Source organism: Fragaria vesca, linkage group LG7, assembly GCF_000184155.1.
Source record: "Fragaria vesca subsp. vesca linkage group LG7, FraVesHawaii_1.0, whole genome shotgun sequence".
Taxonomy (NCBI): Eukaryota; Viridiplantae; Streptophyta; class Magnoliopsida; order Rosales; family Rosaceae; genus Fragaria; species Fragaria vesca.
The window spans coordinates 20,440,145-20,453,637 of record NC_020497.1 but is presented as its reverse complement, the minus strand read 5'-3'; the positions used below and the strand labels follow the sequence as shown (position 1 = coordinate 20,453,637).

At 37.0% G+C, this 13,493-nt stretch overlaps 2 protein-coding genes and 1 pseudogene across 3 annotated transcripts in view; 2 read left to right on the top strand and 1 right to left on the bottom strand.

Moving 5' to 3' along the window:
• Positions 1-396: 396 nt before the first annotated feature.
• Positions 397-13,189, bottom strand: LOC101296052. Its single transcript, XM_004309031.1, has 3 exons — positions 13,106-13,189; positions 1,345-1,535; positions 397-659 (listed from the first exon to the last, which is right to left on the bottom strand). The coding sequence occupies exons 1-3, from the start codon at positions 13,171-13,173 to the stop codon at positions 397-399; spliced, it is 522 nt and encodes a 173-aa protein (XP_004309079.1). The 5' UTR covers positions 13,174-13,189.
• On the top strand, positions 8,360-11,232 carry LOC101305887 (annotated as a pseudogene). Its single transcript, XR_185297.1, has 7 exons — positions 8,360-8,540; positions 8,817-9,090; positions 9,347-9,722; positions 9,897-10,118; positions 10,209-10,348; positions 10,459-10,707; positions 10,781-11,232. The product of XR_185297.1 is annotated as a (-)-germacrene D synthase-like (transcript).
• A 139-nt stretch (positions 13,190-13,328) lies between the features above and the next one.
• LOC101295768 (serine/threonine-protein kinase TIO-like) overlaps positions 13,329-13,493 on the top strand; it is a 4,386-nt gene continuing 4,221 nt past the window's right edge. The window contains exon 1 of the mRNA XM_004309030.1: positions 13,329-13,364. Within this exon, the coding sequence (XP_004309078.1) occupies positions 13,329-13,364 (36 nt within the window). The remainder of the gene's footprint in view (positions 13,365-13,493) is intronic.

Below are 13,493 nucleotides of genomic sequence, written 5' to 3'. Positions count from 1 at the left end.
TCTCACAACTGAGTTATATGGCTTTGGCTTTGATCAAACATAACTACATAGAGGTCGTAGTCTTTGGTATATGTCTATTGTCACAGTGTGTTCAAACATGTATGTTTTGCCATTTGAGGCTACCAAAAATATGGCAATTTCAAACACTCCACCTAGAGTTGACAAAAATATGAATCGGTAATCAAGGTAATACAAATGCATGCCACAACACATTAGATTAGATAGAGCCTGAATACTATTACAAGCTAAACAACCATAGGTTTTTAGCCTAGTCCACATGCACACTGTAACTAAGTTCCAATATCTTTGGTAGATCATAGGATTGTTAACATCATACATTCATATAGGGAAATAAGTAAAGTAGAGTCGGTTAAACACAAGTCAGTACACAATGCATTACTTGGGGATCTTGGGCTTTGTCTCATCCGCAAAGATGACGGGGAGATGTTGCTTCAAGAACTCTGCAGCCTCTGGAGTACCCTTCTTCGGGCAGTCCTCATTCATGTGAGCTCCGCTACAATAGGTGTAAAACATCTTATAAATAAAAGTTCTAATTCCACTCCCAGGGTTGTCATAACCCCATGCATATCCCTCTGGTAAAGTTTCTGGAAGCTTCTTTGCTAACCCCGTATAAGGATCAGGATCGTTCTCCTTCAAAGCTTTGCACCCCAGTGGTATTGAATGAAAGACATAGAAAAGTCAGGATAATGAAATGTATGTTTTATGATAGACACTCAATGAGGAGCAAATCAATTGAAATGAATTCAATCAACAACATCAGAGTTAGATCGGCGGCATGATCTTAATCAAACTAGTGGTGTTGGTGATCAATGAATCTTAATACACAAATATGATACAGATCACATAATTAAACCCTAACTCTGAATAATAATCACTAGCCTTTTACCCGTGCATATTTGCACGAAATCATAATCACGATCAACTAAAGATAATCGTGAGTGGTTAATTAAGTTTACCATATTATACAGTTATTTGACCTAGCTACTAATCGGTAGTTTTTATGATTATTTATTTATTTAATTTGTTTTGATTTTTATTTTGCTTTTACTATAACAACCCTTGATTTTTATATGTGTTAATTAATTCATTAAGGGTAATTATGGAAGTTCACAATTTAGTGAAGCTTTTTAGGGCTGGCTTTATAGTAGTAGATATAGCAAAATGATCAAACTTGATCGATGTCATTATTATTATTATTTTTTACTATTCTATGTTCTTCAATTCATTCATTAATTCAAACAAATAAAGCACTATTTGTATTGTACTGATTCCTCGTAATTAACAAGCAATCAAAAAACAAAAAACAAAATAAACAGCATATACCTTTAATTAAGCCCATCACACACTTCTTCCTAAATTCGTCTGGCGGGAGACATCGATTTTCGGGAGTCAAAAATAATTTGGCTAAACGGGATGCTGAACATAGATCGGTGTTGTCCGGCTTCGCCTTCTTGGCTTGGTTCGGGTCCGACGTCGGTGAGGATGCCAGGACCAGATGCGATGTGGGGTTCGGCCTCTTCGCTGGGGTCAGTCCCGGTGGTGAGGATGTGGGTATCAGTTCCGGTGACGAGGGTTGGAGCCTCATGGTCGTCATGGCTAGCATGGCTTCGATTAGAGTTTGGCGTCTCCTTCAATAGGTATATATATAGATGATGAGGTTATGGCGTGTCATGATTTAAACTTGGGTGTTCAGCCTAAAATAGAATATGGGCTTTGAGCGAATGTTCATTTCCATCTTTCTCAATTCTCGTACCTTACTTAAAAATATGGGCTTTGAGCCGATGTTCATTTATACTTTAATGTTTGAATAAATTAATTTCAATTTTTATAGAAATTTTAAAATTATAGGAATTATAATTTCATGAATTTAAATTTCATTAATTGAGAATTCCGTTGTTTAGATTTCATGATGTAAAGTTTTAAAATGACAAGAATTTGTATTTAGACTAAACTCAGTCAAAGGAATTAACAAATGACACCTATTTTGTGAGGAATTTAAGTCAGGATTTAAGCTTTTAAATTCCTCGATTATTTTCTCGTTGAAATTGTTAATTCCACGGGATAAGAATCCAAACAGGGGAAACAGTCCAAAGAAATTGGGAATTCTTTATTTTTGATTAAATTCCCGGAAATTCACTTGCATCCAAACACATCATAAAATAAATATTACCAAGCATTTTGTGTATACGGGAGCTATTATCGTGAGAACCCATAAGTTGAGGACTTCGTTCTTAAGGGTTCTCATTAAAAGGGCTCTCCTTCGTTCTTATGTCAAATATTACCGAATATTGTCTAAATTAGTATATAAATTAGTATTGTTTTTGTTCTTGGCCAAAAAATCTAGAATACTTTCTGTATATTAAATTTTAATCAATTTTTTGTTTTTTCAGTGTACTATTTCCCTAATGAAGAAGGTTTTAATTTTGAGTTGTCACATGGAAGTGGACCGTGTATTCTTCATTTGATGTTCCCTATGGTTTACTCAAATTGCCTTCTTCTTGTGAGGATCACATCTCTAGCCGCATGACCACTTACTCAATTTGAACAGCAAATGACTTCTAGGTACTCTCATTATCCTATTTAAATAATTTAATTATCTGAAGCTGGTTATAACTTTTATACTACAGGGAGCTAGGATGTCATTTGCACTTCTATGATAGTTTCAACTTTCAAAGAAGGGATATAATTACTATCGGGTCTTCTGTCGGTCTCCGAAAGTTGTCAACACAATTTTCACTGAGATGACACAACAACTTGTCCCTAAGATAGATCCAGAATCGAAGACATAGTATCCATAGTGGTGCTTCAAGAGAGTTCAATATCTCTTAGGAAAGAAGTTTATCCATGTCGATGTGGAAAAATACAGTGAACCTCTGATGCGAGAAATCTTAGCAGGTTAGGGTTTTAAGCAGTAAATCTCTTTTTCTCTGTCTCCAAGCGCTCGCTGTATGTGCCTACTGGTATTGCTTTTTACTTCTTTGGTTTCATACAATTCGATTCTGAATTCTCCTTTTCATTCATCAGCATAACAAGACGGCCCTTGAACACACTGGAGCAACATGGTCACCAAATTTAAGCTCGGTCTACTGGGGTGTTGCTACCGTCAAGATTAGGCACCTGAAGGCCTTCTTATATTATATTACTGTACTGCTGTAAATGTAATGCGTACTCAGTCTCATGCCATGTTCAGTTTTCCTGTATGAACTGGGCAGTAGAAACACAACCCTTTGTAGCAGTTGTCTTTATGTTGTATCGATGACCCGTTATCCCTAATTCCTCCTACCAATTTTTATTTTATTTTTGTTACAGTCTTCTGCAGAAATTTAAGCCATTTTACAAGGTCGATCAATTTCAAATTTTCAATGGAGGGGCTGAACTTGCTGAACTTTGAAAATTTCATGTTCGTTCAAATTTCCAATTTTAGAGCTAACTAGACTAGAATAGACTCTTGGGGAGTCGCTGCTGAGAAGATACAGACTGATCGATGACGAGTAATCAAAAAGTTCAGCTGCCGAAACACAAGAATTCACCACAGCTGAGTCTCAGTTCTCATCGATCAATTAACATTCTCACAACTGAGTTATATGGCTTTGGCTTTGATCAAACATGACTACATAGAGGTTGTGTTTAGGTATATGTCCAGTGTCACAGTGTGTGTTCAAAAGGTATCCTTCCAATAGCTGTGTCTTCTTTTATAGATGAAGAACTTCTACTCCTTATTCACGTCTTTAACCATATTGATTTTCAATAGGTAAGTACTTATTATATTACCATACAAAGACATAATAATATCAGATATATGTGATATCTCAAATCAAATAATAATCAGATATATATAACCTAATCACATTAGGTTTTTTTTCTTTCAAGTGCACACAAATCAGATAATTGAGAATCTTGTAATCAACATATCATATCAATGAAATAATCTTTTAATGCATTAGGATTTCTTTACCACGTAAAGATAGACCAAGATGACTATAAAGAGATTAACTCTAATAATGATCAAATCAGAATAAAAAGGAATTAACTCCAAATCATAATAGAACTCCATATTCCTCCCATGCATTCTTTCTCAAGCAACACTTAGCTGTAAACATTAAAACCAATATTCATTAAATCATTCACGTTTCTTTGTTTTGTATAGGAATGACAATATACAATTATGTATACTAACAAAATGTATGTCTTATGAGGAGCAAATCAATTGAAATGAATTCAATCAGAAACATCAGAGTTAGATCGGCGGCATGATCCTAATCAAACTAGTGGTGTTGGTGATCAATGAATCTTAAGACACAAATATGATACAGATCACATAATTAAACCCTAACTCCGAATAATAATCATATAGCAAAATGATCAAACTTGATCGATGTCATTATTATTATTATTATTTTTTACTATTCTATGTTCTTCAATTCATTCATTAATTCAAACAAATAAAGCACTATTTGTATTGTACTGATTCCTCGTAATTAACTTGCAGATACCTCACAAGCAATCAAAAAACAAAAAACAAAATGAACAATATATACCTTTGATTAAGCCCATCACACTCTTGTCCATAAATTCGTCTGGAGAGAGATATCGATCTTCGGGAGACAAATATAATTTGGCTAAACGGGATGCTGAACATAGATCGATGCTGTCCGGCTTCGCCTTCTTGGCTTGGTTCGGGTCCGTCGGTGAGGATGCCAGGACCAGATCTGATGTCAATTTTTTTGGTTTGGGGTTGGGTTATGGCAACGGGTACGAAGGTTAGGGTTTCGGTTTTGGTTTCATATTTCAGGATCTAGAAGTTTTGATTAGATTTGGTAAAAATTTGATTGTGATTCCTGTGCGAATCGTTGTATTTGGTAAATTTTGTTGGAAGATTAAAGCAAAACTAGTTTGATTTTACTGTGCTAGCAGTTTTTATGCAATTTAGGTATGGTTGAGTTTGCATATCATTATTAGTTGAGTAATTTTGTTTCCAAATTTCGATTGGTAAATCATGGTTAGTGAATGAGTTTGACTGTAGTTGCATGTTCACTCTACCCTCCCCTAGCTCCTCCTCAACACTATAACATGTTACGTTTGAATGGAAGCGTGTGGGAGAGTTGAAGATCTCTAAAAATAAAAACAGTGAGTGAAAGAGAGGCTAGGGTTGACAGTGCAAGTTACCAACAGAGATAGCGCTGAGTTAAATGTTATATTGATTGTTCATTAAAATGGTTTGTTGGCCAAGAGGAAAAGGGTAGGTGGTAGTTGAACCTCCCCCCTTGTATGGAATTGGGAAAAAATTTCGTAGCAAAATTATACAAGAAAAACATCTCCAATCACATTTTTTCGTTGTTTCTTCTGTCATTCCACAAAATGGATGCCTTTTTCTTGCGAATGAGAAGTTTTGGGTACATGTTTTTCTCATCCACTAGGTTACAACTCATCCTTTGTAGCTCAAAGTTGCCAAACTAGCTCATCAATGTGGGCAAGAATCTCTACTAATTAATCAAATTGTGATATGAAAAATGAAGATCGGTGCTCCCAAACCTCTAAGAGTTATTGCATGGTAGTCTTAGTCCACATGACTCCTATCTCTGTGGGAGAGACAACCACGCCCCACCGTTCTAAGATCTGAAGAAACAAATCTAAGTTCTATTATCGATTGGTCCTAAATGAAACACTCACTAAGATCGATCGGTGGATAGTTTCTGTCCCTTAATTAGCTATATATACATTGTTAATGCTTAGATTGAAGAAGAAAGAGGTAGAGAGAAAAGGATCTGTAACTAATTTCTAGCAGGAACTAATTTCCTATTCGGACAAGTTACTGAAATCACAGCTGGACATGAGCTTATATAGCTAGTTCATGCTGACCTAATATAATGCACAGAATTGTGACAACCATTTGTGCATTAAGTAACGACCTCTCTTAACTAATTGGCTAGCACGCAGTAGAACACTTGTGAGCATCGATCGGCTGCAATGGATCATTTTGTCCGAAGAATCCTACAGACTAGATTACTCATGCATTTCTTTCTTCATTTACACTAGCACATTGGCTAGTACGCAGCAGAACACTTGTGACCATCGACCGGCTGCGTTGGATCTATTTGATGTCCGAAGAATCTTACAGATTACTTTAAGGAATGTTACAAGCTAGTGTGTTGGGATATATGCATGCATGTATTACAACTGACATATAGAGGGTGCTCGACATTGTAATTATGGCTTACTTTGTTCGTTTCATTGCAGTTATCGAGTGCTTAGATGAAGCAATCGAGAATGCTAGTTAGATACCTATGTATTCGATCGGAAATTATAAGAAAAATACTGGCAATCATACACTCCCTTAGGTTAATACTTCTTCGAGGAATCTAAATCATGAAGGCAGCACTATTGTTATGGCACTGCCTAATTAGGGTTTTGAGAGTGACAGCTGCCGCACCAAATTAAATGGCACCAGAAACATAATCAAATCATAACTTAATTAGGTTATGCGGCTTTTGCCAAACAGACGTGCATTGGACGGGTTTGAGGTATGAGTTTCACAATCAGAACTAATTAGTATTTGATTGATGAAGTTGATTCATATCATTATCCATAAACAAGATTTCATTCTTCAAGTGAGGGAGCTTTTATCTGTTATTGTGGCCAGTTCTGACAATAATTAAGTAAATTTGGACATATATACCGACTTTATTAAATTAAAACAATAATTTGGGTATTGAAAATGAAGTTATAACAGGCTTCAGTTCATGCTATTAGGTTTGAGAGTACTGAAAATGTCATGGTTTTGGGTATACCAGTTTAGAGTAAATTAAACAACATGCTTAGCATAAAACGTAAGTGATACTGTGATGTATAACTTGCAGGACTGTAAAGGAGAGGTGTACATACAGCTTCTTTCTTTTTTTTTTGTTTTTTTTTTTTTTTTTTTTGGGAATGGTTGTACATACAGCTGTGAAGGATGGGTGTCGATTGTAATTGAGCTTGTAGGTGAAGGTTCATTCGGGAAGGTAAACAAGGTTAGTCCTGATTCCTTATTTCTTTATTCCTTCTCTACTCCATTTTTTCTCCGATTTCTTCACAGTCTCATTCAAGATTAAGATTAGTAAACATCCCGAAAGTCGATAAAGAGAGGCGCTTAGAATTTTTATCCATAACAGTTTTGAATGAGACCAAAAAAAATATATATATATATAAGTCCAAGTCTCCCGCCGAAAAGTCCATGACGAGAGGCTACAGAGAAAAGTTTAGCTGTATACAAAAAAAAAAAAAGAAGAAGAAGAAAAGTTTAGCATATTTCTATCTACGTACAGGGAGGAAATCACCTGTACCAAACCTGTGCCATTAATAAGTGTCTGACACGTGGAATTCCACTTAAGAAAACTTAACAGAGCTTTAACTCTGTTAAATATTGATTATATTTAATTCTTTACTGAAAGAAAAGTAAAAATTCCAGTTTAAGTTTGCAAAAAAAAAAAAACCCAGCTCCTCCGCCGTTTCTTCTTCCTTCTGCTTTCTTCAAACAAGAAATCGAATCAGATCAAAGACAAACAAACCTGTGCTTGGTGTGGAATTCTGTTTTTGGTAATGATTAGCAAACACAATTGATAAGTAAAAGCATTAAAATTGCAGTCAATAGAGGACGAATTCGATGGAAATTTTGGGTGAGCTAAAATTGACTTGTGGGTGAGCTGGTTGTGATCCAAGGGTGTGAACTAATTGACTATGTGGTGTTTGAAAAGAGGTAAAGAAAGATAGAGAGGCGGTCGATGCTTCATTTGAGAATTCAAGCCTCATCCTTAAGAATACAGCAAGTGCTAGAAAATCTGGAAATAGCCACCAAGTATTGTCGTCTCCTTGGATCGTATGTATAATTTCCCACTTGCCATGACTATGTTTTACTTGATCATCTGGAAAGAGAACTTGTCTGCTTAACCTTGGATTCCATCTCAGATCTGGAGAAGAAAGAAGAAAAGACGATTGAGACCGGGAGATATTTTGTTATTTTCCTTTTACTAAATCTTAAAAATTAAAAGTAAACTCTAACACAGTTAGAGTTCTGTTGAATTTTGTTTAACGGATTTCCACGTGTCCGCTTCTTATTGATGGTACAGCATTGGGAAATCCGGGACATATGAAATAGCTGAGAGAAAAGTCCATGACGAGAGAAACGTTTAGAATATAAAATATCTATGTACAGTTTTGAATGAGTCAAAACATTATGTTCAATAACGTTGAAAAATCTTGTAGTTGAAATATGTTACCAGCTGACGACTGGGTGGAGAATTTGCGCGCCTAAGTCTTTTCTATTCCATTATAAATAGTGCAGAGCATAATTGAGTTCTTCATCGACTTATTAACTTACTCATACAGAAAGTTTTCTCCTGCATTACTGAACTATGTCTCCCCTAGTTTTAGCATCTCAAGTTCACGAGCCAGAGACTGGTGTTGATGTTAAGCTACCTCTAGCTTATTATGAGTATGCCCCATGCATTTGGAACGATCATTTTCTCTCTTATTCTACCACGGTAGGATTTTATATTTTCCGTTGATAAATACTTATATTTTAACTATAAAGCTTCAGACGTTGGGCATAATTTGATTTTATTGAAATGCATCATTGCAGTACCATGTAAGCTATATGTATATTTCTGTTCTTTTGATCCCCTAACATGCATGGCGAAAAATATATATATATATTTATCTATGGGAACGTCCACACACACATGTATATACAGATTTTACGTACAACCCGTAAAATACTAAATCATACGGTATTTCTGATCTTCAATTTGCATGTGTAGGAAGTTGACATTAAACTGGAGCAACACGTTCAAGAATTGAAAGAAGAGGTGAAGAGAATTCTAAAGGATCCCGCTAATGTATCTGGTTTGCAACAAATAGACTTGGTTAATGACCTTCAACGTTTAGGCATGGCCTATCATTTTGAAAATGAGATTGATGAGATTTTGAAACAAATTCACCACAACTACTCTTGTGGTACTGATGATGATGACCTTTACACTACTGCTCTGCGTTTTCGATTGCTTAGACAACATGGTTATAACATTTCATGTGGTAAGTTGCATGCTAATTTGTGTGTCAATTCTGATCGCCTCGCTTTCAAATTATTAAATTAAGAAGAAGAAAAATACATTATGAACTACGAATGCTATTGTCTTCGTCATGATTTTGTAAACTCTTTTTCAATTTCTAATTTTCTATACTAATAACAAACAAGACATGAAATTCTTCCATCACTATGTCTCTATTTGTTTATATATCGATAATATAATATATAGATGCTCGTCTAAGAAATTGCCTACTGATGCAGATATATTCAACAAGTTCAAGGATGGAAATCATCAGACATTTAAGGCATCTCTTCAGAGTGATGTATCAGGACTATTAAGCTTGTACGAAGCCACCCATCTTAGGGTACACGGAGAAGAGATACTCGAAGAGGCACTAGCCTTCACCACCACTCATCTTGAGTCGATCAAACACAGTTTAAGCCCTCCACTTTCGAATCTAGTATCCCATTCCTTGAATCAGCCACTTCGAACAGGCGTGGCGAGGGTGGAAGCAAGACATTACTTGTCGATCTACCAGGACTGCGATTCACATAACGAGACTCTCCGAACTCTTGCAAAGTTGGACTTCAACTTAGTGCAACAACTCCATCAGAAGGAGCTATGTGAAATAACAAGGTTAACTATCAAACTACGTGAATATCTATCAAAATAGAATAAATCCTCTTGTATGTTTATGTTCACCTAGTCACTAACTAACCAAGAAAGAAAAACAGTGTTGATTTCACTTGCTAAAAAAACACTCTAGGGTTTATAGTTCTACCAATTAAATTGTTTTGTATTTGATCGTAGGTGGTGGAAGAACTTGGACGTGAAAAACAAGCTACCATTTGTAAGAGACAGAATTACCGAAGTTTACTTCATCTGGGTTTTGTCAGTGTACTTCGAACCACAATTTTCCTTTGCTAGGAGGACATCCTGCAAAGTCACTGCAATATTATCTATTATCGATGACATTTATGATACCCAGGGCACACTCGAAGAACTAGAGCTCTTCACTGAAGCTATTCAGAGGTAATTCTATTATTTAAAATTAGAGAAAACTGTGTGATTTCAACCAAAGAAGGAATGCAAGGCTAACTTCTCAACTAATTGATTAACTAGGTGGGATATCTGTGCCATAGATCCATTGCCAGATTATATGAAAGTTTTTTATAAGGCAATGTTAGAAATCTACATCGAAAATTGAAGAAGAGCTCGCAAAGGAGGGAAACTTGTATCGAATCCACTACGCCATAGAAGCTGTAAGCCCCATTTACCTAGTACCTTTCTATATACGTAGTGCAAGTAACACACGACTTAATTTCCTTAGCAAGTAACAAATGTTAATCGGCTGCATATGTCTCTTATATAGATGAAAAGGCAAGCAGCATATTACTTCCATGAAGCAAAATTGTTGCAACAGAAACACATACCAACGTTGGATGAATACATGGACCTAGCACTACCGAGCACGGCCTACCATATGCTAATAACAACAGCCTTTGTTGGAATGGGAGATATTGCAACGCAAGACTCCTTCGATTGGTTGGCCACTTATCCCAGGGCTGTAAAAGGAGCTGAAGTAGTTTGCCGACTTATGGATGACATAGCGGACTACAAGGTACATACCATATACCTATTTCTACATAGCAAATATTGAACCAAGATGATCATGTCTCACATTGTCTTTGTAGTTTGAGCTAGAGAGAGGAACTGATATCTCATCTGTGGAGTGCTACTTGAAAGAACATGGTGCCACAGAAGAAGAAGCAATGACTGAATTGCGTAGAAGACTGAGTGACGCATGGAAGGACATAAACGAATCGTTCTTCCTTCCTAATGCTCTTCCGAGGCCGCTACTAACTCGAGTTCTTAACTTTGCTTGTGCCATGGATGTTGCATACAAGTATGAAGATAGTTACACTACTCATCATTCGAGTATACTCAAGGATTTTATAATTCCTACTCTTGTAGAATCCGTTCCTTTATAAGTTTTCAAATCCTGCAGTTTCTTTTATATGATCTTATGGCTGGCCGCTCTTAGTCTATGAAAACTGGATTATATCGAGCTTCTGATTCTATTTTACTTCTTCAAACACCCGACTGTTGGGTAATGTACTGCCATCAATAAACTTTCTATTTAAATATGCAGCCCTCTCTATATTAATTACTGCTTGTTCGAAAAAATTGATCAGTAGCATTGCTGATTAAGAGTAATCTGCAGCCCTCTCTTTATTAATTAGTGCTTGTTTGAAAAAAAATCTTTGTTGATCCGTTGCAGTGCTGATTAAGAGAAATCTGCAGCCCTCTAATCTACTACGTAGCGGAGCCAGAATGAAAATGTCACCTAGGTTAATTGTAACACACGAAAAACTTGCTCGACAGTGCGAAAATTTTTGGTTAATTAAGAAGCAAATAAATATCTTATTCTAGCTCGGAAGCATCAAACAAAAACAAAACAGCCAACATTAGACGGTTAAACACAAGTCAGTACACAATGCATTACTTGGTCTTGGGAGCAAAGATGTTGGGGAGATGTAGCTTCATGAACTCTGCACCCTCTGGAGTATCCTTGTTCGGGCAGTCCTCATTCATGTGAGCTGCGCCCGTGCCACAATAGGTGCAAAACATCTTTGTTGATGTGAAATTTTGTCGTCAACATGTCAAAGAGGAATTCGTTGAGATCCGAAGTGGAGCTTGGTGGAGTTAATGCTTAAGAGTGGACCTTCATCTCTTGACCATGGGGTTTGCCTACTCAGCTGGACGATGAGGACAGTGAAGTCGACGGAGTTGAGCAGCGAGAGACCTATCACAATGAACAATCGGTTGCCTTGACATCGGCGTGATGCCTGCCTATTAACCTCCGATGATAAAATCAGAACAACATAGATAAGAGTAGGAGAAATTTCTCTAAAGAGAGTGAGTGTAAGTGTATTTGTGTTTATAGGCTCGAGGAGGTGGTTTTGATTTACTATTCAGAGCATGGGTTTGGTACTTGAGGCATGTCCATGAGTTTACTTCCTGACACGGCAATGTGCCTCTTCTGACACACATACATACTTTAGCCTTTTCTAGATATGGGTTCGTCAGGTTTGATAACACGTGTCAAGACTTTTGATTTCCCTCACCTCTAGTCACGCCATTCTCGTCCTTATTCATGATGAGACCGACCACGAGATCTTGACACCAATATTGTTAAGTGAGATATGATCTTGATAAAGGATAGACTCATGTACTTGTTGATCGTTTTGGAATGTGATCTCTTCCTCGTCGTCCTAGGTTGAACCCTGGATGTCTGCCAAGGCGTAGTGGCATGGCAAGCTAGGCTACACTGTTGTTCCTTGATTCTTGGCTACTTCACATTCGAGAAGTGCCAATTGGAAGGTGAGGAAGCCAAAGTCGAAACTTTGATCCCACAATGCTTCGACCCTCCTACCTTGTTCATAAATGAACGTTTTGCTCGATGTTATGTTTTTAACATCGTTGACGAGTCAAAATGTCCCTCGTGGATACTTCAACTTTTCAACGCGTCCTGCGTGTACAAGGTTGAAAAGTCGTAACGGTTAGTGCGTCTAAATTCTGACACGAACAATCTTATAAACAAAACTTTTGATTTCACTCCCAGGGGCAATATAACCCCATGCACATCCCTCTGGTAAAGTTTCTGGAAGCTTCTGTTTTAACCAAGTACAAGGATAAGGATCTTTCTCCTTCATAGCTTAATTTGTAGTGGTATTGAATGAAAGACATAGAAAAGTCAGGATAATGAAATATATGTCTTTTGATACCTAAGAAGCAATAAAAAAACAAAAAACAAAATAAACGGCATACCTTTGATTAAGCCCATCACACTCTTCTTCCTAAATTCATCTGGCGGGAGATATCGATCTTCAAGAGTTAAATATAATTCGGCTAAACGGGATGCTGAACATAGATTGGTGCTGTTCGGCTTCGTTTTCTTGGCTTGGTTCAGGTCCGTCGGTGAGGATGCTAGGACCAGAGCCGATGTGGGGTTCGACCTCTTCACTGGGGTCAGTCCCGGTGGTGAGGATTCCGGTGATGAGGGTTGGAGCCTCATGCTCGTCATCGATTAGGGTTTGGCGTCTCCTTCCTCTCGGTTGCTAATGCTATTTCTGATATTAGACTATGTAAGACAGTTGAGTAATTGGGTTATGAGTAACAAACGTCCCATCTATGATGAGTGCACACGATAACTATTTGAGTCGTTTTCAGCCGAACGACATGCAGGATATTGAACTCACTCACACGCTTCGTCCGGTCCGAGCAATCACACTGTGGCACAGTCCTCTCAAATTCATTTTGAAAATTTTTAACTTTCAAAAATGAAAAAAAAGCTTAACTAGGCGGGAGAAACCCACAAAAACCGAAAACCTCTCTCTATTTTCT

Bases quoted from the DNA above. Each gene is read 5' to 3' on its own strand.
- LOC101296052 (XM_004309031.1), bottom strand. From the start codon at position 13,173: ATGACGAGCATGAGGCTCCAACCCTCATCACCGGAATCCTCACCACCG. The intron at 1,536-13,105 runs GTCGAACCCCAC...CCCAGCGAAGAG, and splicing joins GGACTGACCCCAGTGAAGAG to GCCGAACCCCACATCGCATC. The intron at 660-1,344 runs GTATATGCTGTT...TGGGGTGCAAAG, and splicing joins TGTGATGGGCTTAATTAAAG to CTTTGAAGGAGAACGATCCT.